This window comes from Gasterosteus aculeatus, chromosome 13, assembly GCF_964276395.1.
Source record: "Gasterosteus aculeatus chromosome 13, fGasAcu3.hap1.1, whole genome shotgun sequence".
Lineage (NCBI taxonomy): Eukaryota > Metazoa > Chordata > Actinopteri > Perciformes > Gasterosteidae > Gasterosteus > Gasterosteus aculeatus.
This window is the reverse complement of record NC_135701.1, coordinates 19,591,381-19,618,593: the sequence shown is the minus strand read 5'-3', so window position 1 is coordinate 19,618,593 and position 27,213 is coordinate 19,591,381. Positions and strand designations below refer to the sequence as shown.

At 49.7% G+C, this 27,213-nt stretch overlaps 1 protein-coding gene and 1 long non-coding RNA gene across 10 annotated transcripts in view; one reads left to right on the top strand and one right to left on the bottom strand.

Moving 5' to 3' along the window:
- col27a1b (collagen, type XXVII, alpha 1b) overlaps positions 1–15,265 on the bottom strand; it is a 44,944-nt gene extending 29,679 nt beyond the window's left edge. For all 9 annotated transcript variants that reach the window (XR_013452099.1, XR_013452100.1, XR_013452101.1 and 6 more), the window contains exons 1-7: positions 14,813–15,265; positions 13,724–13,788; positions 10,128–11,278; positions 8,252–8,305; positions 4,668–4,721; positions 2,485–2,538; positions 2,338–2,391 (exon numbers count right to left, since the gene is read on the bottom strand). Coding sequence is in view for 5 of the 9 variants with exons in the window: in XM_078087514.1 (XP_077943640.1) it covers positions 2,338–2,391; positions 2,485–2,538; positions 4,668–4,721; positions 8,252–8,305; positions 10,128–11,278; positions 13,724–13,788; positions 14,813–14,859 (1,479 nt within the window). In the remaining 4 variants the exon portion in view is untranslated. The remainder of the gene's footprint in view (positions 1–2,337; positions 2,392–2,484; positions 2,539–4,667; positions 4,722–8,251; positions 8,306–10,127; positions 11,279–13,723; positions 13,789–14,812) is intronic.
- LOC144386396 (uncharacterized) lies at positions 15,065–25,008 on the top strand. Its single transcript, XR_013452104.1, has 3 exons — positions 15,065–15,382; positions 23,813–24,118; positions 24,206–25,008. It is a non-coding gene; the product is annotated as an uncharacterized LOC144386396 (long non-coding RNA).
- Positions 25,009–27,213: the final 2,205 nt, after the last annotated feature.

Genomic DNA, 27,213 nt, shown 5'->3' with positions numbered 1-27,213 from the left:
CTCTGGCAGCCGGCCGAGACCGGAGCACAAAACTCCCAAAACCTCCGGCTCCATAAAGCAGCGGCGGGTTTTACTGGCTGGCTGGACGAGGGCAGGCGAGGGAACGAGCCCTCGGGCTTCATCTGTGGCACACACTGGAATTTCGGTGTAATTGGAATACAAAAGTGCACTGTAAGGGGTTTTGGCTTCCAGTGTCAGAGTATGATAGGAAAAAAAAAAAGGGGCGGAAAAAAAAAAAAAAAAAAGAGTCAAGAACAGCTGCAAGCAATATATGTGTTTGGTGGCTTCCAGAAGAGCCAAGATGATTGGTTTTATTAGCTGGATTTCTTTGGCTCTCCTTGTTTACTTTTGGGGGGATCCGAGTGTATTTGAGGTTAACACGGACTTGATCAGAGGGGCCAAGATCCCACCTGAACCGATGTGGTCACAGTGCGTCTTGAGCCAGGGAGCCGGTCCACGCCCAGCAGAGATCCCGCATTGCCGCAAATCAGCAGGAAGAACAACAGCTTTTTTTTCCCCATGAATCCGCGGCTCATGACTCGAGGAGACGGCGAGCGGAGGTCTTCCTCCTTTCGAGTCCTCCCCTGTATTACTACACTGGATGGAGATTCCTTCAACACACCAGCTGGTTTTACGCAGTCGGCGCTGTCCGATCGCATATCAGATTGTTGGTAAATCATTTTAAACTCTTACCGGTGTGTGTGTGTGTCTAAATAAGAGAAAAAGCTGCAGACAAAAGGTGTTCCCACGTTGCGTGACAGTTGTGTTCCAATTAGCACTCTTCTGGCATTTGAAACCTGACTTTACGTTGACTTTAACCGTACCGATGCACAGTTTCATCTTGTGCGATTCAGTACGATTCTGACAGCAAACCCGCATAAGGACCAGTGCGATGATAAATTGCCAAATGCAATTTAGGCAAAAAACGGGCCTGTCTTTTTCCCTCGAGCTTTTGTTTTCCTCGACAGATGTTGCCTGTGAAGTAACTCAGCAGAGATTCCCTTTGCAAAGCTCATTGTCCTCGCTCTCATTTCATCCAAAATGAAAATGTTACCTGCGAGGAAATTTCATTTCAATTTATTTGAACAGCGCAGTAAACCTTGAAAATGAATGTCCTTTGTTTAAGTCGTTGTGTCCCACAAATGCTGTTTATTAATTAAAGTAGGAAGGTTGTGAAAGATTGTGTGAGGCCTTCTGCACGTTGGAATCAGCCAGCTAGCAATCACTGATCCACAAACACGGTCAACATCAGTCAGTCGTCTTCTAAACCACTACACCCTTAAAAGGGTTGCAGGGGTCAATCCGGGGCCAGTATATCGCAGGGCCGACATAAAGACAGACGACCGTTCGCTCTCCCATTCACACACACTTCACAGGCAATTCCGGCGTCACCAATTAGCCCATCGCACATGAACCCACGAAAGGCTTTAAAATGGATCCTGGCGACGAGCACGACGCAATGTTCCTCGGTTACGGAAGCATCAAATGTGTCATTTAGCCTCGAACACGAAGTGCTGCTTAGGGTCTTTTTATGGGATTTATCGAATATAAAATAAAGTAGAAAATCAGCAGGTTTATTCTCTAATGGAGGAAGGTGTGAAAGTTTGACGATACTCCACCAACATGAAAAAATATTCCCACGGGGGGGGAAATAGAACCGATCACTGTTTTAAACAATGTGGAAAAACAAAGTCAGTCAGTTAATTTCACACTCTGCGAAGGAGGAGAACCAAAAAGCTCTCACCACCTTGTTTATGCGTAATTACTGTTTTGGGGGGGGGGGTGCAAGGCTGAGGCCAAGGATACAATATACAAGGCCCTGGAGAAAAAGATCTGCTAACCCTCACTGGGCTGTCAGGATAACGCAGTTCTAATGTAAACCAATAACCCAGAGAACTAAACCCACTATCAGGACTTTTCACTGGATCTGTCCCCCAGAAGGAGTGAAGGGCACAATGTGTGCATTTGAAAGGAAGCATGTAAAACCTTCCTTCCTTTGGGAGGTCTGCGGTATCGAAAAAATAAAACACGAGTATCTTGACTCTCTGGGGAGCCCGAGCCACAGGTGTGCTCTTTGAAGCCTGCAAAATGTCAGGCATTAGGCGGCCGACAGAAGGCCGCCGCGGGCGCGTCGGGGCTGAGCGGGTGTACGTTTCGTTTAGGGATCCTCGGCAAACACAAACTCCAAATCACATGGAAAACGAAAACTATTTTGAGAAGGGACAGAGAGCAGCAAACACGATGTAAACTGAGAGGCGTCTGACGGACGCCGGTTACTTCCCCGTGGATTCCTCGCGGGGTAAACACACGAGTTGGGGAACTAAGCGGATTGTCTACCTCGCGTCCATCTTGGCCGTACAGTCCAGGGGGGCCGACGGCACCGGGCTCTCCCTGGGGAAAGAGAAACAAAAGGAACAAAATCAGGCCACGTTTAAAACGACCATCATTGGAATAATCAAGCAGCTGTGTTGACGACATGCATACTTTGAGTCCTTTTGGGGCGTGACCAGGTGACTGTCCGTAATCTCCTTTTTGTCCCTGGAACACAGAAAAAAAACACAACGTTTTCTTATCGTTTATCGCAGATTCTCCGCCTCCACCTCACGCGGCGGCAGAGGAGTCCGCCGTTTACGTTCGCGCTAATCGAGGAGTGACGGGTTCCTCCTACTCATTGGTGAGCCGAGCGGCGGTTTTATTTACAGAAAAAAGCGCGGCCCATTTATGCCGCGCCGGGACTCGGTTTACACCCAGGCCGGCGGGAAGTCACGGTGGGGAGCGATCCTCTGCATTCTTCTCCCTTTTCGGGCAGTGGGAACCCTGTCGCCGCTTTCCGAGTCGGTCTGCAGAAATCTACACGATTAGAACGCGAGAGGGCCGCTCATCGTGTAAAGAACTGACGGAGGAAGACGATTGGACTGCAATCAAGCAACTGCTGCTAGGTGTTCCCACACATTTCATTTAATAAAAAAAGAACCTTTAGGCATGCAGAGAAGCAGATCTCACCAGGCGCCTTTTTGGGGATTTATTTGTGCAAAAGGAAGAAGTTCAGTCCAGCGGAAAGAAATTGCACGGCTTCGAAAATAACTTTATTTAACTTGGTTACTGGAAAAAGTACAACAGGAGTTCCCATCTCCAGCACATTGGCCCGTTTAAAACCTACGTGTGTTCCTGACAGCAACAGCTTGGCATGGAGAGGAAAGTCTTTTCTAAGCGGGAGGACGGACACTCAGAGGTGTTTTCATCTCAACCACTAAATACAGCAAACTCAAAGAGAAGCTAAATGAAGTCATTCCTTCTGAACGCCGAAGACCGTTGGAAGCAATTATTTCGTACGCATTCAACTCTAATTTTTTTTTTTTAAGAAAGGATACGGTGACATCGTTCGCTATCGTCTCGCCCAGACGCTGTAGTGGCGGCGGTTCGTGATCCTTTGATTCGGGCGACGACGCGCGAGTTGCTGGGCCCCGAAAAGCGCGACCCGTATTCGACAGCGTGAGTTGTGTGAGAGCTTGTAAACGGATTACCGATGGTAAACCTGGCTGCCGCTTACTTCGGCTCATCGGGGGATTTACGCTTTCTTTGCCATTCAAATGTTGCTGCTAAGGGTCCCTTAGGAATCCCTTTAAACCTACTGGTAGGCTTCTCATGTTAGTGGGTCGTTAATCGTCGCCCCATCTACATGTCGGCTTGTCACGTGCAGATAGAAGCATCCAAAAGCCGAATCAAGCTTACACACGGCGTTTTTCATCCAGCGAGTGGAGAACTGTGCCAGACCCGACTGGCCGCTGACTGAGGTCCAACTGAGCAGAGCCAAGTTTGGTTAGACAACACAAATGCACTATATGATTCTTCCCCCCCCCCCCACGTTAAAGCAGGCCAAATTATGGTACCAATTATGTCGTTTTAGATGTTCCGAGAGTGGTAAATGCTCAAGTTCGACCCAGTGGAACGGATCGGGAGCGTTTTCCATCATAGTTTAAGACTGTGATATCAGACTGACAGGATTTGGAGCTGAGCAGCTCGCTGTGTTGACAATTCAAATCAGCTGGAGCAGACGGACTGATGTCAAGTACTTGCAAAATTAGTGAGTCGGAAAGGATTAAAACGGCTTTTCTCCCCCGAAGGGGAAACCAATGGCTTCTTGAGAGGCGAGACGAGTCGCGATGTGAAGCCAAGAGCCTCCGACCCTCAGACGGGCAGACACAGAGGAATAGCAAACCAACACAGGAGTGACTTTCTTCAAATTTGCATTGTTGTTTAAATGCTTGTTTCTTTGGTTAGATACAGACCATAAAACGCTCTGTCGTGTCTCATTTTAGTATTTTATTTATTTAGCGAGTCATAAATCTCCCCTCAGGATCCAGCCGATAGTCTGTGATCACACAATGGAGAGGAACTAACTTGAATGCTCGCTGCGTTATCTCAACAGAAGATGTAATCATTTTGTTTTGCCAATTCATCATTGACTGAGAGTGTGGACCGGATTCCCTGCTGTGTTTCTCTTTGAGCAGAACCATGATCAGTTTGGTGAGGGGACTTTTGTTCTCAATATGGGGGGGGGGGGGGGGGGGATTAGGATGGGGTGGGGGGGCATAGATACACACAAAGATCAGTTTGCTCATCCTTCCAAAATGCAGTGGGTTAGAAACAAACTCATCGATCCGTACCTTCGCTCCAGGAGTTCCGGGAGGACCGGGGTTTCCATGAGGTCCCGGGGGACCCTAGAAAAGACAGAGACACACGAGAGGAAGTCACTGGCTGGATAGGCGATCGCCGTCGAACAGAGCGGCGAGCTGGAACTATTTGCGGGGGTCTGCGCTGGTGCGCACGGGGGATGGCCGCGCCCCGAGGTCGCCCCTTGTGGATGTGGTGTGCAGGTGCTACGCGAGACGTTCTGCGTCCGCCCGCCCATCCAAGTGGGGACACATGGATGTGATTCACCCCCCCCCTCCCCCCGCTCTCTCCGCAGCTCTCTCGGGGTCCCACAAAGCGAATGCCGCTCATCCATCACGGCTTGATCCCCAAATGGCTTCGTGCCGCAGGCCGCAGGTATCTGTGATGTATGAAGCGCTTAGATGTAATTCATTGAGCCATCTGCGCTTTAATGCCTGATCAAAATGGCCCATCTCCTGCGAGTCGTGCCAAGTGGGTGGACGTACGGGAGCAGGGGAGGAGGAGGCCAAAGAAAAACGAGAAAAAAAAGCGACTGTACAAATTCAAGAGAAGTCATATAAAGCCACCAGCTCCCGAGGCCTCCTTGTCAGGACGCTCGGTCTGACTTCGCCCACACGGCACACCAAAAAAATCTTTACCTGGCTAAACTGACAGCACTGGAACATGTTCAGAAGGCCTGAACAGGATGCAGCTGGCTCTTGGACTCCACCCTCCACCACGAGGTGAAAGTCAAACAGACGGAGGAGGTGGACGGTTGGGTGATCCAATCCATCTCTGTTAGTCATCCGCACTGAATTATCAGGACTGTGGAGAGGAGTCAGGCAGCACCAGGCAACCCCCCCCCCCCCCACACTCCCTCCCCCTCAAACAAGCCAGAGCTCTCCCCTCGCTCGCATCCGGACATATGGAGACACTTAACAGAAGCTCATTGACATTTTTCCTCCTCCTCTACATTCTCCTCCCTTTTCCTTTCCCTTGGCTCAGTATGTAAACGTATGGGGGTTGTTATCCGGGTGGTAGGAAGCAAAGGGACGAGGGGGACGTAGAGAAAACGGGAGGTCTGGAGAGAATGTTACACATTGCATTTCTTGAGGTGCCACAAGGTGAGGAGGCGTGCGGCCGGGGTGACGAGGTGGGCGGGCCTCGTGCACAGACATAAAGTATTCAGCACGTACACATACACACACACTCGCACACACACACCTGAGGCCTGCAGACGTATGCCAGAGTCGCCAGGCGGTTTACGATGCGGGCCGATGACTTTTACAGGTGTGACACATGGAGCGCTACCGTTTTTATAGGCCGTTAACCCCCGAACAGACCTGCCCGCGCCGCCACCGGGCTGCACGAAGGGAAGCCGCCAGCGGCCCGATGATTACTCGCCACGGTGCGACTTATTTTGGCGGGATCCTCGGCGACTCATTTATCTATTAAGTCCATGAAATGTCATCGAAAAATAGATTCGACTGCTCTCATTTGTCGATCTTCGACTGGCTTGTGTCAAGTACCTCTTGGCAAGAAATTACTGATTGTTCGCAGTAGGTTCATTTCCTGCAAACTTCCTTCCTTTGGTCCTTGAGGTTTCAGAAGGTGTCGACAACTACTCAAATGAATCAACTTTTTCTGTCTGTTTTGATTTAAAAGATCTAAAGATTTAAAGACGTTCACATTTTTACTGCTGGCGCTCAGGATCAATTCAAAGATAATGAACAAAACTGACTCCCGGGATCTTCTGTGAACCTCCTGACACATCACTAAAACGACTCCATTAATATGCTCCTGATTAGCTTTAGCGCGGGAAATAGCCGACGCGTCAGTGTGACCCATAAAGACAGAAGGCACTTGATTAAACCCCTGAGAAGACAGCTCATTTGAGCCAACACAGAGCGCTCCTTTCAGAAGGATTTCAATTTTAAAACACAGATAAAACCGTGGTCGGGGGAAGGCGGTGGTTCGGTCTCAGAGGCAGCGCCCCCCGTGGCGCCGGGTCGCCCCGAAGCTTCAGCCCCTTTTGCGATGAGTGAGAATACATGGTTTACTTTCTACTTCAAATGAGACGGGTGTCTTCCAAAGATTTAAGCGCTCTGCAAACACGGCAGTTCTGATGAGGGTCAACGAGGAAGATCACAAGATGGAAGAAACCAAATCTGCTTCTGGTGTCTTTAGCAGTTTTTCCAGTATATTTATTTAATAATTTAATAGCTTCCCTAGTGCTTTCCTAGTAAAGACCATGTGTACTACACAGCCTACAGTCAAAGCAGATTAATATAATATATATGTTAAATTATGTTAATGCAACGCTACTAGCTAATGGCCAACGGGCTGTTGCATGGGAACAGAGACGTTAGTACGTCCACTAAATAGAGAAAAACACAGTAAGAGCAAATAATGGGGGAAAAACTGAAAACGCTACTCCTAATCAACTTTTTTTGGATATGAAAGTATGCTATGTGCAAAATACAAAACCCTCTGCTCATGTAAAAAGCTGCTTTCACTCCCACCTGAACTGCCCCCTTGGGGTGTTTCTTTCGTTTTGTTGAGCCGGTGCCGCATGCAATCGGCTCTAAGGAGCTTGATGGCGAGTGAACTCTGCAGAGGTCGGTGCTCTACCAGCACGGAGCTGCTGAGCCCCAGACGGGGTCTTAAGTGCCTTTAATAAGAACACAAAGCCCCCTTTCTTCCTCCTTTTAAAAGGGATTGTGGTTGCCGCAGCCCACCGCGCCGCGGCCCGGCTGCAGCGCCCGCCGGGTAGCTCATGCCGAGGGAGCAACCGTTTCGCTGCGGGAGAATCCCTCAAAAAGGTAGTAAAGGTAGTGTCTGCAAAACATATGCGTGCATCCACTTTTCCACATCCAATTTTCAGTTTTTCAGCTACACTCACACACACGACCATCAGTTGAAGTTCCCTGGATTTTAAAATATCAGGTCCCTTGGACAAATCATGTGCGCGGTGTCTTCCTTCCTGAGCTTGAAATAACATCTCACCCCCCCCCCCCCTCAGGTTCCATCGGCAGCTCGTGGTCGTAGAACTGGCACTTTGCTCCACAAATGGGAGATACGGCACCGACAGACTGGAAGCATTCACAGATGCTAACGTGGTAGCTGTGCCCAATTTAAGTGCTGCGGCCTCCAGTGCACGGGAATAAAGTACTTTGCTTTGGAAATGCATGTTTACATATCTTCACCCACTAAAAAGCGCCTCTTTTTTTTCACCTCGACCCCAATACCTTCCATGTGTGTTCGATACATTTTCTACCCCTGGCAACCCAGTGATTTGTTGCACACGGGTTTGTTTTTGCTCTCCAGTTTTTTAGCAAATGGACCTTGGCAGCGAAGGAGCGCAGTTCGATCAGAGCCGGAGCCAAAAGCCAACTAACGTCTGGCTGAATAATGCTCCGTAATCCAAACGAGTCACCGAGGGCGTCCGCCGCCGGCGTCGCCGCCGTCTCGCTTTAATGGCGATCGGACGTGATTAACTCGTCATTGAGACGCGGTGGGACACGCCGGGGAAGACTTCGAAGGGGAAAATGAAAAGGTGGTAAAGGGAGAACAGAAGGAAGGGAGGGAGGAAACTCACCCTGGGACCCCTCTTCCCCGGCTTTCCTGGCAACCCTTGAAGTCCTTGAAGGCCCTGAAAAGAAGGAAACATGAGCGGTGTCAAGGACGAAGAGAAGCAAGTCTAGTCTCTGCCTTCTAGCCGTGTCACTCCAAGTCGCTCTTTGATACCTTCGAATAGCAAAAGAGAAAGAAACCTGGATATTCATCAGTCGATACAGCTCAGGTTTCTGCACTGGCAGGGAGGTCAATGTAAGGGAACCCGAGTTTTTCTTTGAGATGTTTGATCGTTCCTTATTTTCCAAGTCTTGCAGGGGACCAACAACTATAATTACACTCTTTCAGCCAGCATACACTCTGACAAGGCCAGAATGCTTTCAGCAACCTTTGGACCCTTTAGACAGCCGCCGCCAGGCCGTGCACACAACATGATAAGTGCTTGAGCTGCTCGGGCTCAGCTCGGGAACGCATGCGGATTATAGGAAATAACAACCCAGTCATGACTTTATTTGTGCCTCAATCATTATTAAACTACAACAATCAAGACAGTTGATGACCTCGATCCACTTCTGCAAAAGATGAAACAATACAGGTTTCACACTACCTCAGTTTAAGGTGTTTCCCAAATAGTTAGTTGAATCCTGGGCTTAATTAAATATCCACTTTTAATCTGCAAGGTTAAAAGTATATCCAATATATTTATGCAAAGCGAAATCACGGATATCGTCACCCTTACGATGTGCCCACATGTTTACATTCTCATTGAACAAGAGAGAGAGAGAATAGGAGGACGATTTGTCATTAAAAATAATAGGTTATTTTTCATTTAAATGTCTGGAAGAGCCGAATAATAAATGTGTCGTTTTAGTCAACTTCGTAAAGAGACCACGGCGCATTAATGTCGAGCATAATCGCAGTGAAACAATGTCTCCTTGTCATCACTGAAATGGAACAACGTTTTGCCTGACAATGGCACTGATGTATAATCTATACCTGCCTGAGCAGTCTGTGGAGCCTTTACGCTAATAGAACGGTGACCTTTAACACACCCCAGGGACAAATGAGTTACAGCGCTTCTGGCTTGGACAGAGCTGTGGGTTCCAGAGCAGCGATGCTTTACTTGAAACATTCTTTTCGGTCAAAACAAGACTGAGAAGTCCTTTTAACGATGGAAAATGTGGGTAACCATCTCGTGTTCAACAGCGGATCAGTGTCTTCAGCGTGAACACAGTCCACAGTCGAAACTCGTTGATGGCGACGGCTTTCCCCCGTCAACTCTTTGCTGTGAGTTAATTAAATTACTTAAATTTAGTATTTGCTGCAGTGAGATGTGAGCAATAGCGTCAGTAAAGGTGAAGACAACACAACAGCTTTAACCTGGATAGAGAACTGCTTTTACATAAAATTCAGTTCATTGTGCTCAAGAGCTTTATGCTTTTTTTAACCTTTGACCCCATTTTAAAAGTACCCATTCTTTGAACTGTCGCGCTTTCTCTCAGAGGAATCTTAACACCACAGCGCCGGCTCCTCCGCTCAAAGCCGCCTCTGAACACGAGTATTTCTACCACTGCTGCTAAAAAGAAAAATCACACATTAAATCGCCAAGAAGTGGACGGCCCCAGAGAGCCTTTAACACCAAATGCAGTTCAAAAAGTGAATAGAATACAGCGATCCCGAATCGTTAACGCAGCGACACACCATTGTCAAGTAAGCAAACACGTCAGGGAAGTTGTGTGTCATTGCGATCCAAATAAATTGGTGGGAAGTACTGAAATATAGCAGTCGAGAGGTAAAACGTGCATTTATTAAAAGATAATCACGAGTGTAAAGAAGCGCTCATTGTGGCTGATGAAACACGCACACACTCGTGCCCGGGCATCAAACGCGTGGGGACTCACCGCGGGTCCTGGTTCTCCCTTTAGTCCAGGCGGTCCATCCAGCAGCGAGAAGGCGGTCGATTCCAGGAGGAACATTTGGAGGACTTCCGTTGCCGCGGTGATGACAGGAAGAGGTGAAGTGGCCTCGACATCCTGGACACTGCTCACTTTCGGCTCGGGGGTCGTTGGAGCTCCGGTGGCCGGAGGGTCCGGCTGCAGCTCGTTGGCGGGTCGGGCGGAAGAAGAAGGTAAATCCGTTACTCCGCCGGAAGGCTCCGGCGAATCAGCGTCTCTTCGCCCTGTGGCGCTCTCGTCACTGCCGGCGGCAGTCGGTTCGGGCTCCGGCGGCGTCCCGCTGGTACGAAAGTCCGCTGGACTGGCCGACCCCGGGGGAACCGACCCAGAAACAAGCACGGCACCGGGCTTTAGGCGGGTGGACGCCGCGCTCGTCGTCGACGGGCCATCGGCCCTTTTGGACATTTCCATCGACGCCGGTTGAGTCGGAAAAGGGGCCCTGATGGAAATGACAGGCAGCATGGGTGGAAGCGCGGGCCGATACGTGTCGGCTTCTCTGCACTGCTTCTTGATGTAATCGCAATAGTTATGAGCCGCCTCGGCGGACGGATAGATGTCGAACTGGCAGATGGCGCCTTCGAACGCCACCGAGTTGTGGTTCATTTTGCCCAGCAGGAAGGAGCCCTCCGCATCCAGAGCCTCCTCCTTTCTGGAGCGCAAATCCAGGTGGGTAACTCGCTCCCCGCAGGAAGTGTGCAGGGACACCCGGCGGCCCTGGATGCCCACAGCGAGACTGTGCCACCGGCCGTCCTGGACGTCATAGTCGAAGACCACCGAGCTCCTCTGCCCGACGCGCACCAGGACCTTTCCCCGCAAGAACTGCACGCCGAGCTGCACCTTCCCTTCCGTCGACAGGGCCGAGAAGAGGAAGGCGCCGTTGACCCGGTGAACGGACAGGCCGAGGATCAGGGAGAGGTTGGCGGGGCTGCACGACGCCGGGAGGACGGCGCGCAGGGGCGCCTGGAGGCGGGCCCTCGGGGTGAGGATGACGCCGGACTTGAAGGGGATGACACCGTTGGGGACGGGGCGATCGCTCGAGGTTGCCGAGCCGCCGGGCCTTCGCCCGGAAAGCCCGAGCTGCTGCAGAACGTCCACATCTGCGGACAAAAAGGGCGAGAAAAGTCACTCACCGGTAGCATCCAAAGATGCTGAACGTGTATTTGCCATTTTCTTTGCATGCACTACTCATGTTCTTCCCCAAATTACCATAATTTACCACTTTGGCGAAGGCCCAGACCGCAGAGGGCTTTAGAGGACAGTCAAAATAAGGCTAAATGCATAGCACGTTTAGGTTCATAGGTTCCCCTACATAAAAAACAAGAAAGCAGTTAATATAGGGGATAATGATGTTGTGGGGCCATGCATTTAAAGTTAAGATAATGGAAATCCTGCGGCAAAGGCTGCATAGAATTTCCGATACGGCCACACCTCAACAAGCCGCTCTGGTTATTTCCGTAAATGATGTAATCGTTACATCAGCGCCAATTAGCAGATCTTTGGGAAGCGGCGGCTGAAAGTTCCAGGAGGCACATTAGTGCGGAGACAGAGAAAGCCACGTGACTTTATCCGCTGATGTACGGCGGTGGCGTCGACATAAAAAAGGGTCGCGCAGTGTTTCCTGCAGCTTTTAATTGCTACTTGCATGTCAGGGAGGCAAATGTGGCGATTCGTCACACATTGAAGTCTGTAAGTCTGTATTGCTGCAATTTCGGATGCGGAGCTCTATGTGAGGCCGTAATTATATCCACATTTTGTAATGGTGAGACTACTATGAGCGTCAAGGGTGTAACCATGTTGGACACTACGGCCGACTGGGTGTATTCAGTGTAGTGAGGTTGGAAATGAAAGAAAAACTAAAATATTACACACAGGCTCCACCATCCGTCCTCTTCCGGACTATAACACAAATCAAATGTGTGCAAGACTGAAATAAACTGCTAAAATGATGTATTCCGACTCAGCAGAGAAGGAACAAGTATATAGACACTAGACATAGGGGGGGGGAAAGGCTCAGTGTGTGCAGACAGTGGGAGGTCAGCTCGATAAAAAAAAACCCACACATGCAAATGGAGAAATCCAACAGATAGTGAGAAGCTCCTGGGCTGAATTTCCCACAGAGCGCCGGTTGGAATTGTCAGCGCGCTGAGAGGAAGGCGCAGGGATTCCTGATCTGCGTCTTACGCTGGATACCTCCGAATCCTAGCAGCCCGCGCCTTTTCTGTGACCCCTCTAACCAGCCGATATCATTCATCATTTAGGATATCATTATGTTCTCAGTTACACTTTTCCCACGGCTCATTCAAATGGACCCGAGAGCAACGGAGGAGCTCGACTCCCAACATCGGGGAGCACAGTCCTGGGGTGTGCGCCTTCATCTTGTTACGCATGAATTATTTACAATCATTATAACCGCTCTCTGCCCCAGATGGCATCAATTGCCACTAACCAGTAACCACGGAGCTGCTGGTTTGATTCTCGGCACGACTGTGTTGATGACATGTGATGAATATACTGTATATGTGAGCCAGTAATGGAAGAAAGTGAGTATTGTTTGCAGGATCACCTCCCTGGCTTGTGAGGTCCTCGCTTTATTTTGTATTTGTTAGTTTGCTGGGCAAGGTCTAGGGGCGGGCCCCCCCCCCCCCCCCCCCAGTTTGGCGAGCACTGGTGAGCTTTCTGACGGTATTACTGACTCGTGCTGTTGCTGCTCCGCTCGGCGTGGTCGAAAAAACGATCGATTGGCCTGCCGCCACTTTCCGGCTCCTAAAGAAACGAGTGCTAATCTAAGAAATGACGCAGGACACCGTGCAAGCTTTTTAGGTGACACGTTACAGGTGAAAATGTCAGAAAGTGTCACTGATCAAAAAGGCGTCTAAAAGCTCGCTTTGACTGACAGCGGAGTCAGACAGAGGGGTCTTTTTAATGAAGCCGAGTGCATCGGCTGAATGTGTGACGACGTGAGGAGACTTTGGGAATCAACGCACACCGGGAGCTTTTCCCACGAGACCTTGAAGGCATCAGAGAGAGAGAGAGAGAGAGAGTTGTGTGAGGCTCGTTCGCTGGGCCGTTTCCAACCTCAGAAGCTGTTCAGAAATGACATCATCAGCAAAGACATTTCACATAGCGGTCATGTTCGAGGAATGCCCCACTTCAAGCCGGTGTGTCTGACGCTCCCGCCGAGAGCGTGGGACGGCGTGAGAGCGAAGTACGTCGTGGGAAAATAAAAATAAAAAAAGGGTTCTACTCTAGTTACAAACTAGATCCAGTGCAGGTGTTTGAGTGCACGAACATCCACTTCTTTTGGGCCCCGACGGATCAAACAGTGACGCTAACGGAGAAACCGGCTGACCGAGCCGTTGATGGGAAACATTGACGCTGATCACTGGACAAACAAGGTGGACGTTTCAGTAGACATAGAATTAATGACGACTGATGATAACGTGACCCCCCTGTTTAAATGTCCTCTCGCTGTCTACGAGGCCTATTTGAGACTCTACATGGCGTTGGCGCGCGTCGGCGTCCTCGTCCCGAAGGCGCTTTACCTTGAGCTTGTGCTAGCCGCAGAGAGCAGGCGCAGCAGAGGACGGTCCAAAGGATCAGAATCCTCCTGGAGGGGAAGACAGAGAGGAGAGAAAATTAGAAAATGTAGTATGGAATTGTACTACAAAGTCACGTTTCAGGACAACAGGCTTTTGTTCCTCGGCCTCAGCTCCCGTGATGCACTTTTTCGACCGCGGGTTTTGAAAATGTTGGAGCGGATGTTACCCGATCCTTCAACTAGACTGTTTTTACTTTAAATCGTTCTCGCCCCACTAACGAGAGCATTGATCGTTCTCCCTCGGAGACGATTCTAAAGGGTGTTGAGCTGTGTGAACTAATCAGGGGGGGGGGGCGGGTTCTGATGCTTTGGCCTGTTGACTGAGCGATGGTTGGAGCCGACCCGGGCCGGGCGACAATGTGCCACAGCGGAGGAATCAGTTACGTTCTATTACATTCACGGGTTTCCCAAAGAGCCGCAGGGAGCCACAGGTCAACTACTGACACGCCGACTGCGGCTCTTGTTACGGCCCACCCACCGTGGTGACACACTGACATCAGCAGAAACTAAGGAAGAAGGGGGAGAATACGGAGGGGGGGGGGGGGGGGGCAGTTTGTGATAAAGTCTCTCATATGTCCAGCGGCGGTTGTATATATGATGCAACATTTGGACTTTTACTTCCCCTCCCATTGGGACAGCCGGCCAGCCAGCTGGGGGAGATGCACAGCTGGGAGGGGGAGAATGTGCAGAAGGGAGGGGGGGGAGAGAGAGAGACTCTCTCCTCCTTCTCACACATCTCCCCCAAATCAGTCCCAGATCGCCTGGCAGCACGAGCTGCAAAAAGACGCGGCGTCAGGAACCCCCCCCCCCCCCCAAAGAGCGAAGTGGGTTTCCATTAACAATAAACTCACTCACTTGGGCGAACATGAACACGTTGTCCGCTTTAAACTTGTCAAAACGGGCGAAAGTAAGTCGCGTGGACGGTGGACGCGAGCCGAGAGGCGCAGGTGACGCCGGTGAGCGCGCGACCCCCCGCCGAGGCCGCCGGGAGGAGAAACACGAAGCAGGAATTGCCTTAAAAGTATCGACTCACCCCGCGGTGCCTTTGAGTCCGGGGGACGGGCCGTTGTCCGGCTCCATTGCGGTTACTTCATTCTTTCTTGAGAGTTTTTCCCCCCGCAACAGTCCGGTCGAGGCAGACCGAGTTGTTCCATTCCAGAGTGTCACAAACACAAAAACACACGCGCACACAATCACACGCAGCCCGGGGACGAGCGCCGCCGCGCAGCCCGCTCTCCGTCAGGCGCGCGCGCGCTTCTTCCAGGTGATGACTTTCTGCCGCTGCGCAGAGCTCCAAACCTGCGCGCCGCCGCCGCTGCCGCCGGTGCTCCGCCGTCTTTTCTGCGCCGTTCGGGAAGTTCAATGAGCGTCAACGTCCAGGTCCGGTCCGCGAGCCGCTGTGTGCGCGCGCGCCTGTGCGTGCCTGCGTGCGCGCGTGTCTCGACTTCCACGAAAAGTTTATTGCGGACTGAGGGAAATCTTGAGGAATGGGAAAATGTGGGGGGGGGGGGCGAGGAGGGGGCCGTGGGGGGGGGGGAAACACCTCCCCCTGTCGCCCTCAGCTGACATCCAGGGAAAAGCTCTTCTGCGCCTCCAGCTCAAGGTGAGTTTTTTCGTGGGGGGGTCAAAGTGGTGTACGTTATCACGTGCGTTTGTTTTTGCATTCATAGTTGTTTTTTTTCTCTTCTGATTGGTTGTCGGTGTCACACATTAAAAAGCCAATGTTTTAATAGAAGCAAATGTTTTAGGTGCCAACTGAGCAAACTGCTGATGGAAACCTTGTGAGCTCCAGAGGTTAGAGGACCTTGAGTTAAGGCGACTTTAACAAATTAGTTAGTGCTCTCCTGTGGACAAACTGTGTCATGGCAAGTCTCTAAATTACCACGGCAGATGGATTTTGTGTAGTGGAATATGTTTATTGCTGTCAACACTGTCGTCTACTGTAACCAAGGACAGAACATACGTGGGGTCACAACAAATAACCTCCGTATATTCGCATCGGCAAAAACCGCCGTTCCGAACATATACTCCATTCATTGTGACAGTTGTGGTATAACTTTTACAGTATCATTTGTTTTACGGGTGAACGTTTCCAGAGTCAACACCTCGAGGTTTGTATTAAAAAGGCCTAAGATGAGATCTACGTATTTTTAGCTTTTTTTTTTTTTTAACAATTGACTAACAATTAAACCAGTAGACTGGCTTCGTGTGTCGGCCTTCCCTCACCTCCGGCTTCACCAACATCCACTTCCGTTCTCACCAGAGATTCAGGGTTGCAGTGCTGAGCTGGTCCCAGTGTGTGTGTGTGTGTGTGTGTCTGTGTGTGTGTGTGTGTGTGTGTGTGCCGTCGTGTGCTGTGAAATTCCTCTGCCATAGAAAGTCCTCATTGACCCGCCTTTGGCAAACACGCTATGACAGTGTCCAGGGGAGACCCAACAGAGCGCAGATTCAGCCGCTTGCAACCGGATCGACCCCCCACCCTCTCCTCACACAGAGACCCCCTCTCAGTTCGCCCTCTCGGGGGCCGGGAAGAAAGGGAGCGAGCTCACCGCCTTGAAAGAGCACTTCCCGTGTACCTGTCTCAGCTCCGTCGGATGCAAGCTTTTTGTTACCGCGGGTTTCTGTCCGCGGACAAGAAGGCCAGTGTGTGTGTCCCCTCGGCCCTGTGGGGGGGGGGGGATCTCCAGATCGCGGGTGTTCGGTTTCATGGGGGTCGGTAATGATTATTGCAGCCGCCTGTGGAAGCGGCTCTCAAACTGTGGCCCCGCGGGGACTGAGGCGTGTTTGTGGAAGCATACCAGGGAAGACCTCTCATGAGTTTCAAGGAATGGTTCGACTTTTGCGCAGGCGTTTTTGTTCTCCGTTGCCCCGTTGGTTAGCGTAGCTTAGCATAAGCACTGGAAACAGTAGGGGGGAAAAGCTAGCCTAGCTCTGTCCAGTCAAAGGTCAAAAGCGATTTGTTGCGGCTTTAAGGGGCCGGGTGGAGAAAAGTCCGGCATTTACCTCCCAGTAAAACCACAGCTTGACGCTCTCGCCCTGGCAGTGCGTTAGCCTGACCCGCCAGATGGTTAGATACTCAGAACCATCTGAAAAAGCCGTCACGGGAAAAAGTTTGGAAAAGGGCAGGAACTTTCCAAAATAAAGCTTGGGCAGGTGATTGGCGAGTCCCGTGTTGATCGAACTCATGTGTGTGTGTGAGTGCAGCTGTCCTGTTCTTTGTTTTAATGAAGAAATACCCTCCAGTTCAGGTTTGGTAACCGCCAAGGTGGAGACACCCAGAGCTGCTGACCGTGGCTTTTTCTTTATACAAGCAACGACTTTCTCCATCGAGGCCCAAACCCCCCGACTCACGGAACCCCCAAATGAGCTGTGCAGGAAAGAAAAATCGCATTTTGCTAAAGGACATCTGCGGGCAACTTTTTTTATTTTTGTATTTTTTACGAGCTGCATTTCTTCCACTCGTCACATGTGACTGCCATCCCGGACCCCGTCCATAACCAGTGACAGGTGTGGATAGGCGCTGTGGCTGTACTCCAGACCAGCGGTGGGTAATGGAAGTCAGCTGGGCTCATTCTCGCGACATATCGGTGGATATTAGGAGTTCAGTCTCTGCAGGATATTGGAGGAATTTCGTGCAAAACGACAGTGCCACTGTAACTACCGCTTCTATACCATGCGCAAATAAATCAGCGTTAGTTTAAAGAGCAGTCACACTACCCACGAGACACATTTAGTTGTGCGCAGTCCACAGTACGGTGAGGATTCAGCCCCAACGATGAGATTTAAAAAAGCCGATTCTGATCGTTTTAGGTTTTCTGTCTTCTTTTCGCTTTAATAATCTGCCTCAGTAAGAACACGTCTTGTGTCCTGTGTGGCTCGAGCAATGGGAGGCCTTATCTGATGAACACACAGTCTTTTGTTTCACTCCCCATATCTTGGGGTTTTGGGTCCAGCTGGATCCAATAAGTGCGTGCCCCGCGTGTGTTTACCCGCTCCGTGCGTTGCAACGGGACGTTTAGGAAAGAGGCGCTATTTGTTCTCGTTAGGTAAGTCCAAGCTAGAGCCATATAATCGCGTCTGTTTTTTATTTTGTGCCGCCTCGGGATGGAACTTTATAACTTCAAATAAGGGAAATGTTTAGAATTGGTTTCATTGTTGCATGACGGTTACTGATTTCAATTGCCGAACCAAATGAACAAATACATTAGAGCAGAAAACAAGGGGGGCTTAATATAGGGCAATAAAACCATGTTATGGGGGTTTAAGTGGATTCACTGCTTGTCAATGTGTGTATTTCCTTTTTTTTTCTTAGATTTGAAACTAAATGTATGTGACAAAACATGCAATTTGAAACTGTCAACTTAGTACTAAAAATACAGTACAAACCCAGTACAGTGTAGACAAATAGTTTATTGAGTGTTTTATCAAGAAACATTTCATCTGCCTACAATGTACAGTATTCCAAACTATACATCATTGACAAAGTAGAGCCAATAAAGCTGCTCTAACGAATATTCTTATATCTTAAAAAATGACCAAATGCTAATGTGTAACGTCACATCGTCACTCCGCCTCCTCAGTTCGTTCTGTCCGCCTGCTTGTCTCACTCACCTGTCTGCTCTACTCGCTCCCCTCAGCATTTAAACCCCCAGTCACTCGCTCACTCGCTGCCACATCTTTCTCCGCAGTCGTGCCAGACCTTCCAGCACTTTCTTTTGTGGCTGATTCCCCCCGTCTGGCCCCGGTAGTCCACCCAGCCTTCAGTCCCCGGCCACGTCTCGTCCCAGTGACTCTTGCACTGTGAAGGAAATGAAATGCTCTGATTGGAACGACCGCTGTCTGTCGGTCTGTGGTACTGCGTGTGTGTCCGTACCTCACCCGCTCAATGGAGCGCTTTAGCATCTGTGTAGAAATTATAACTAGCTATTAATGTCAAAGAGCCTCATTTGAGGACCTGAGGACTGGGTGGAGACAACAGAGATGCAACATTTGGGTGAATATTGTACTGTTGGTCGTCTGCCCCGAAGCGCAACTCCATATGGTGTTTACTTTTTGTGTGTTTACAGACCTGGATGTTGTGCTACCCCAAGTGGCCCCAATAAATGCAATCAATTAATGTAGATAGAAATACAGACAGAAAGTATCATTTAAACAATCGGCGCCCATGTCAGATTCTGCCTTTACAGCCAAAAGACAAATTGCTCTTTTTTTGCTTTTTGTGGTGAAATTTCTGAATTTTCTTTCCTCAAATTGAGGTCTCCTGAGAGCTTGGTCTTTTCGGACTGATGTTCGCTAAACCTTTTTTGTTACTTTCCCTTGTAACCATGAGTCTTTTCCACCCATCAATCATCTGAGGCGGTAGGTTATGCTGCAGCCTGCATGCTGCCTGAGCCATGTAACGTATGCACATCACAAGCCACGTGGTAAGCCAAGGTTTCTTTTTCCTAACTGTGCGCAAAGTGGTGAGACCGGTTCTTTGACAATCCCGAAGCAATACAATAGATGTAATTATAGCAGATTCCTCACCCCGCACAGCTGCAGAAAGGCTGCAGCCGCTGCCGAGTTCGGGGCATTGTTGTGGTGACATTTCAGCGGAGGATCAAACCGCCCGATTAATAATCCGCGTTGAAAAGCTGCTCTTTCAGCCAAGTGTCAAACAGTGGCGTTGTCCATTGCTCAAAGAGCCGACTCGGCAACTTTCCATTCATGGTCATCGCTATGCAGTGTCACATACCTTAGTGGTTGAGGCAATGCAGAGCGCACGGAATAAACCATTGTGTATGATCTGAGGAGCGGAAAGGCCCAAGCGTTAGACTCACAAACTAAGTCTCACAATTATTTGAATGGGACTTCTCACTGGCGAGGCCCTTTGCCGTTAATAGTTATTTCAGTTTCTTTCAGTTTCCTATGAGGGCCGAAATCATTGCTTTCTAAAGTTTGACTCTAGATGAAGCAACTGGGAACTCATTGTTCCAAGTTTAATATGTGTCAGCATCGCTTCGTAACATGGCAATGTTTATAATAAAAAACCATTCCTTTTCTTCTTCCCATCACCTGGTGTTTATTTTGTGATCCATCCTGTGGTTTGGACCCTCTGCCGCTGTCTGCTGTGCCACGTGTGGGAGAGTAAAATACACCCGTAACTGTACTACTAATGTAGCTAAAGCTTCACCTGCGTCATCGTCACAGCAGGATAGCCAACAAATCGCTCTCCCATTCGGGACAATAAAAGATCTGTTCCCCTCAGATTGCGCTGACACCCCCCAAAATCTCAGCCAGGCCGCGTGGACAAGGAGTGAGCCAACATCAACTTCCTGCCCCCTTTGGGCGCTGTTTTTAGAAGATATTAATACTGCAGCTAATCAAGACCACATCATAGTCCTCTTTGGAGCGCCGTCACCTGGGACGCTTTCACAGACTGGCAGAGCGATTCTTTTTCATCGAGCCACAAAGCAGCGAAACGTTGCAAGTCACCGTGTGGAAAAAAAAAAAAAAGAAATAGTGTTGAATCCGCAACAAACAGCCTCAAAGATGTATGACTTGGACCGACCAGACAAAACAAATGAGCATGTGCCTGCAGTTAATACAGAACAGACTTAAATGGTCCCAGCAGAGGGTTTGCTGTTCCGACAGAGGTCCGCCGCCCCCGGGCTCCGATAAACACACAAACACCACCTGGCCTTCCAAATGTGGGCCGACAGCGGGTCCGCAAACACACACACACACACACACACACACACACACAAACACTGCTGCCCATCCAGTGCCGACTGTCACGCGGGGCTGTTGGGAAATAAGGCGGTATGGAAGGCTCAATGTACCGTGGGTACATGGAGACACATCCTAATCCGGCATCGTTTTTAAACAGATACCATTTAAAAGGTTTTTCAGCCGAGCAGCTGAGCCTGCCGTTGATTAACTTTAGATTTTGTCACAGTCGAGAGACTGAATTCCCAGAACTTCCCTCTCTCCATAGTTCCCACAGCACAGCACCCGTTTTGACTGAAACTCAACTCCTGCGTACCACAGGATGTGTTTAAAGCGGTTTGGAAAAAGAGAAATGGCTTGTTTTACAGAGGGTTGCAGAGCTCACAGTCCAGAGAGGTAGAGTTCTTATCGGTTTCGGGCTGATGAATGAGTCTGGTTATTTCTGGGCTCTAGCGGATCCGGCGGCGGTGCACAGCTAAAGGAGCAGGAGATACGATACGGTAACCCGCAAAGGCCTGAAAGGGGAAACTGCCCGAACGGGTAATTTACAAACAGATTGAGCTTCTGTGTTCGGAGGGCCGGTGTCTTTTCCGAAGAGCGTCTGAAAGAAGCAGGATTCGTCCCTGGCCAAATACAGATAACCTCAGCGGACGGACAAAGGGGTCACTGATCAGACTTTTACTTGTAACAGAGAAGCACGGAGGCTTATCGGTGAAATACAGTGCGGCTCCTGTTCGCCCGGCTTAAGCTCGGCCAGGCGTGATCGTGTAGCACTTGTTTTTTTTCGGCTTAAACCTACAAAATGTGGCTTTTGAGATTCCAGCGGTTCAGCGGTTAAAAAAAGAAGAAGAAACTCGCATTCTTAAAGTGGTGATGATCAAAAAAAAAAGATACAGCTACAAAGAAGTGAGCTCAGGAAAACAAACATCTTTTCGGTGCTGCACAGGGGTTTGAATGTACGCCGCCACAACAGCTCATTCGGTCTGATACGGTAGGAGCAGATCTAATCTTCAGGTGCGCCAGCCTCATTTATCTGTCATCCTGCTTTGGAGGCGGCCTCTTCACAAAAAGGAATCCGTGAGAGACTGCAGATGAAACGTGGAGGGATTTGTTTCAGCACAGTCACTACTGGTAATTACCGCTCTGACAGGCTTTGATCACATGTACAGTTGTGCTCTCACAACGTCTGTGCTGATGGAACAACGAGATGACGGGCCTGGAAATATGAATTTGCCCCAGTTTTCCTATTTTCTGAATAGAAGCTCTGTCCATATGACTTTTGATTTGAAGAAGTGGAGAAAGGGGATTCGACGATGGGAACTGAGAAGTCGTGAGTAAACCATCCAAAGAGATGCTGTGGGTGGAATGAATCACTGGAGTTTCTTTTTTTTTATTTTTTTGTCAAAAGGCAGCAAATTATTCAATAAAATGACTTGAGGGATCGGTGTGCTGGAAAGCCGTTTTAGCAAAGCAGGAGGTGTGGTGTCAGGAGCGGTAATGCTGGTGGGAAGAAGAAGAAGAAGGTGGAAAAGGTGAAGATGAAACCTCCCCACAAACAAGAAGTTCATTGGGATCCCTGTGATGGTGCATCCAGACCACAGTGCGGCCCGAAAGCAAACACGCCACCTACACCACCTGCCTGGGCTAAACAAAGACACAGCATTTGTCAGCAGGGCCTCCCACCTATAGAAGGGTGTGTGTGAAGGTCAAATGAGTCACTTTTCTTTTTGTTTTTCTTAAGCTCAAAATGTAAACAAAGTATCGCTCGGTTTATTGCGCCGCGTGGGTTCTTTCGGTTTTCTTGTGTGTCCTGCAGGATTCATTTAGATTTCACCTCCTCCTGTATCCTTCGCATGAGTCCTGCGCTGATGTCGTTCTCCTGGAGGCTCAGGTGCGTCAGCGGGCAACGCAGCGTCCTGCAACGCAGCGCCCCCGCGATGTCGTTTCCTCCCACGTCGCTGACGCCGTTCCGGTCCAGATCCACCTCCCGCAGACTGGCGTTCTCCCTCAGCGCGTCGGCCAGCAGCCCGACCCCCGGGTCTCCCAGATTGTTCTCGTCTAGGATGATCTGAGTCAGCGAGCAGCTCCCCCTGAGGCTGTCGAAGAGCTCCTTCCACGCCGCCAGGTCGGCGGCGGCGGTCTGCGCCAGCCCCAGGTACCGGAGCCGCGAGTGGTGCCTCATGTACGACGCCAGCGCTTTGACGCCGTCGCCGCTCAAGCCGTTCCCTCCGACGTCCAGTTCTGAAAGGGCGAAAAGTCGCAAAGAGCTCCACCCGGTGGGCAGTTGCGGAAGCTCGTTCGGCTCCAGTGGGAGGAGCGTGGCCTGCTGGGTGGCGGCGGCGGCGGCGGCTCTCGCCGTGTGCTCCTGCAGCTCAGCGACTCCGCTCAGCAGGGTGAGCACTCCGCGGTCACGCAGTTTGTTTCCAAACAAGCTGTAGAAACAGAGTGGGGTGGGGGGTGAAAAGCGGTAACCATGGAGATTGATTTAGATTCCTCCACGAGCTGCTCACTTGGAAGGTTTGTCCTTGCACCATGATGAGTTTTTTGTTTTCTTGTGTGAAAATGTAAATCATAAGCTAGAAAATTCCTTTTCTTTCTCACACTGAGTCAGATAAATAATTTGTACCGGTTAGCTCTGCAGTCTTATGGATGATCTTTAGAGATATTTCCCAGGTATTAATGTAGATATATTATGGTATATCGGAATGTAAACAAGTGCAAACCTTTTTGGAAGATAATGTGGGTTAATTGTGGAATTCATCCGTGTAAATTTATCACTGTTCAGTAAATACTTTCATTCCTTACAGCGACGTTTAATCTGCTGCACACAACAAGGGAATGGTTTAATAATAACACAAAAAGTGCAAGCCACATTTCAGGGTTGTGTGTCTGACTTTTTCCTTGGCAGAGACCAATAACCAGTAGCCTTATATTCAAAGGACACATCACGGATTGGTATGAATCTTCTCATCTATTCCTTTAGACCAGACGCTTTTCTTTTCATCTCACCCATGTCAGCGTGCACTGCAAATCTTTATCTGTCAACATCTCCGTCAGAAAGACAAGTCATTGCACATTCCCTGTATTTCGTCTAAAAAAATAAAATCTGGTGGTAAGCCACTGGAGGCATTTCTTTTTCACATAAAAGAGACGGATCGTGTAATTCAACAGCAAGAGGCGAAGGTTTTATTCTGCAACAACGAGGCTGGCCTTGGATCAGCTGTGTCTCTTTCCCTTTTATCGTTTTATTATGTTCTTTCCTGAAGTTTATTTTGGAACACTTTGCTGGATCTGCTGGTTATTCTGTATTCTGTCGGGATTGGAGATCAGTGGAGCCCGGGACTTACTGCAGGCCCCTGACCTGAGGCTTGGCCCTCAGGACGTCCAGCAGGATGTGAGCACCTTGCGGGCCAATGAGGTTGAGGTTGAGGTTGAGCAGCGTGACCTCGGACAGGCTGGTCATCAGGGCCCCCGCCAGGCTCAGCAGAAGGTCGTCCGTCAGGCCCGTGTTCCGCAGGACCAGCTGCTCCACCTCGTCGGACGCGCTCAGCACCGTCACCATGGCGTCCAGCTGCCAGGAGAAAGGACACTCAGTGAATATGTATCGCCAAAAGGTCATCCGTTCACAAGGGTGAGTTTAACCACTGGGCTGCAGACGGTTCCAGGGATGGTTTTATGTTCTGTAATCCCACAGCCTTTTTTTTTTTCTACAACACAGGAATCCCAGTTCTCTCCCCCTCAGACAGAAAGAAAATGTTTCGCCACGGGCCCGAGGAAAAGGCGTTGCGCTCTTCGCGTGTGACGGCAGCTCAGCTTCAAGAAGTTGGCCGCGGCAGTGATACGCGAGCGGGACGGGTTGCCGCCGGTTTTCCAAGCAATGAGACGGGCTCGGAGTCCAGGGAGACATATGGTCTGGCCGCCGGCCACGTCCACTGCGCCACTTCGCTGGGCCTTGAGGAATTTTTCAGGTGCTGTTGGAAGCTTTCTCATTTTGATGAGTGCGAGCGAGCCGAAGTGCCTGCGTGCCCCTGATAACCTCCGTGACCATTTGTTACAGTCAGCCTCTAAGATTAATGTCCTTAATGGATTTTGTTTTCACACACCGGTGAGATAAAATCCTAAAAACACACGTACTTATTCACCCCTTGTGAACTGCTTTCAATGCTAATGAGTGAACAAAAGACATTTGCATTTTTAATTTTCCCTTTTTTGAGTTAATTTCATTTTTTAATTAACTTTCTGCTTTGTCATTGAGGAAAGATACGTCTCCGGGCGGAAAGCTAAATAATAATAATGTGAAAAATAAAAATCACAGCATTATATTAAAAGGAGACAAATTGTTTGTTGGCACTTAAAAAAATCAAGTGCGCGTGAATTCCAGTGATTCAATGCCAACAGCTCTGCTGGCAAAAATCACTGATCCACCGCAGTGGTTCGTGTTGTACGGACACACCTGCGCCTGCAGGTTCCTGCTCTTTAACAGGCTCTTTGCTGCCAGCTCTCTGGCCGGCCTCCTCCTCCTCCTCCTGCTGCTGCTCCTGCTGCTGCTCCTCGGGCTCTCCGTCGGGCTCTCCATCGGGTCGGGGGTCCGTGTCACTTTCTGCACTGCGCTCCACATCAGAGGCCGGGCCTTCGGGGCACGACGACAGCCTCCTCTGGAGCCGCCGCCTCTCCACGACTTGGCACCGAAAAAGGGGCACAAAAACTACTCAGGCGCCATCGAGCGCTCTCCCCGGGGGGGGGGGCGTGCACAGTGCGATATCGACGCCCACTGTGGGTGTGAGGATGTAACCGTGAAATTCTGTCGATGCGTCACCTTTTTTTTTTTTTCTCCCATATGTTTGCTGCTTAAAGCGTGAAATGCAAATATGTCACAGCGGATCCGAGGAGGGTTGCAGTGCGTCTACTCACTGTTTGCCTTGAACCAGTTGTGTTTGTTTGGGCGGCGCTCCGACGCCGCGCTCATTGCCACGCATTCCTCATAGAAGTCCTTCAGTCTTCCCCCGTCTCTTTTTTCCCCGTTTGATCCGAGCTCCTTCTGTTTCACTCCGTTCTGCTTCGTCAGGGCTTCCTCGTCCTGCAATGGATCTTCAAAAAGGAGAAAAAAAACCTTGTTTGTTCCTGTTTATTTCCCCCCCGACAAAGAACATTCAACGGAAATACCACATGCAGATGGATTGAAGGTATCCTCATGAAGGCTTTTATTCTCCTGTTTTTCAATCTTCTCCCACAGTGATTAAAGCCACTAAAACAAAACCATAAAACAGCCTCACTGCAAACTTTGCTCGTCTTGTTTGCTCCGCCGCCTTTTTTCTGCTGCTTCTGTTCTTCTCTGACAGACGACGCTTGGTCCTCAAAGTCTGCTGTCTCTGTTGACCTCTGCGCGACCCCCGGGGCCTTGCCGTCGCGTCCACCCTCCCTCTTATTTCTGCCCGCTTCGCCTCGCCGTCGCTTCTTCTTGGAGGCGTCTTTGTTCCCAGCCGCAGCGGCGGGGTCTTCGCTGTCTGTGGATCTGCCGTCGGCCTCCTTGAGATGTTTCCTTGTCCTCCTTGACGACTTCTTCTCTGGTTTGGCGGGGACAAACAGAGGGGGCGATGAACCCGACTCCATGGGGCCTGCACATAAAAAAAAAAAGCAAGGAAAAGAAAAAAGGATTTGTGGGATATTTTGTCTTTTAAGCAGTCGTTTGAAATCGAGGGCTTAATGTCCAATAAATGTTGATGAATCAGCTTTAGGAAGTAATGGAGACACTCATTTCCAGGGTTTGTACCATTGCCAGGGCTCAGGGCTAGAGGGACAATGAGCTTTTCCTTTGTGCCGTTGTGCAGCTGCTCACCAGAGCTGTATTTGTTTCTGAGACTCGTACATCTGAAAAAGATGGAGAAAAAAAAAACAATACATCAAATCTGCAGAGCAGACGGTTTACTCCATCAGCTTTTGACGGGTATCAATTTCTAGCGTCTCCCGAAAGGCTGACCTCTGACCTGTAACAGGGGATGCCGCCGGCCAGCCAAGCCAATCGGAAGCAGCTCCTCCTGCCCTGCTGGAAGCCGGGGGCGTAGCGGTACTCGCAGCAGGAGCTGATTCTGGCCGCCATGATGCCGTTAGCGTACAGGGTGGCGCTGAAGGGGAAGCCTCTGTGTCTCTGAGAGACGAACTGGAACTGCTCTGAGAGACGCAAAGGAGGAGAATGTTATGACGCACAAGTCACGAGCCAACACGCCAAAAAATGTCCCTTTTATGTTTGAAAGATTGGATAACATCAACTTCTATAAAATAGGCCATCTTCACTGTATTTACAACCCCGTAAAACGTGTAATATCTACGTTGTGGAACGTGGTATCGTCGTACACAACGTTTTAGTTGCAACTAGATCACGTGACTATTAGCTTCCCCTCAGCTAAAAAAAGAAAATGTCGATGTATTGTCTGTGAAAAACACAATATTTTAAGAAAGCATCAGCATTTGTGTGCATTTCGATGGCGTTTCTAGCAATCTTTTCATAATCTTCTATCAGAGAATGTGACCTTCCGTTTATTAGTTTCTAGTGACGTAGTTGCAAGGCAACTTGGGCCGAAATAAAACGTAGTATTGTTACGGTTTTGGGGATAAAACGTAAAGAATACCACGTTCCACAACGTAGCTATTACACGTTTTACTATTTTTACAAAGAAAGTTTTGCCCTTTTTGAGGGATGATATTGCAAATGGCACCAACTAAGTGGAC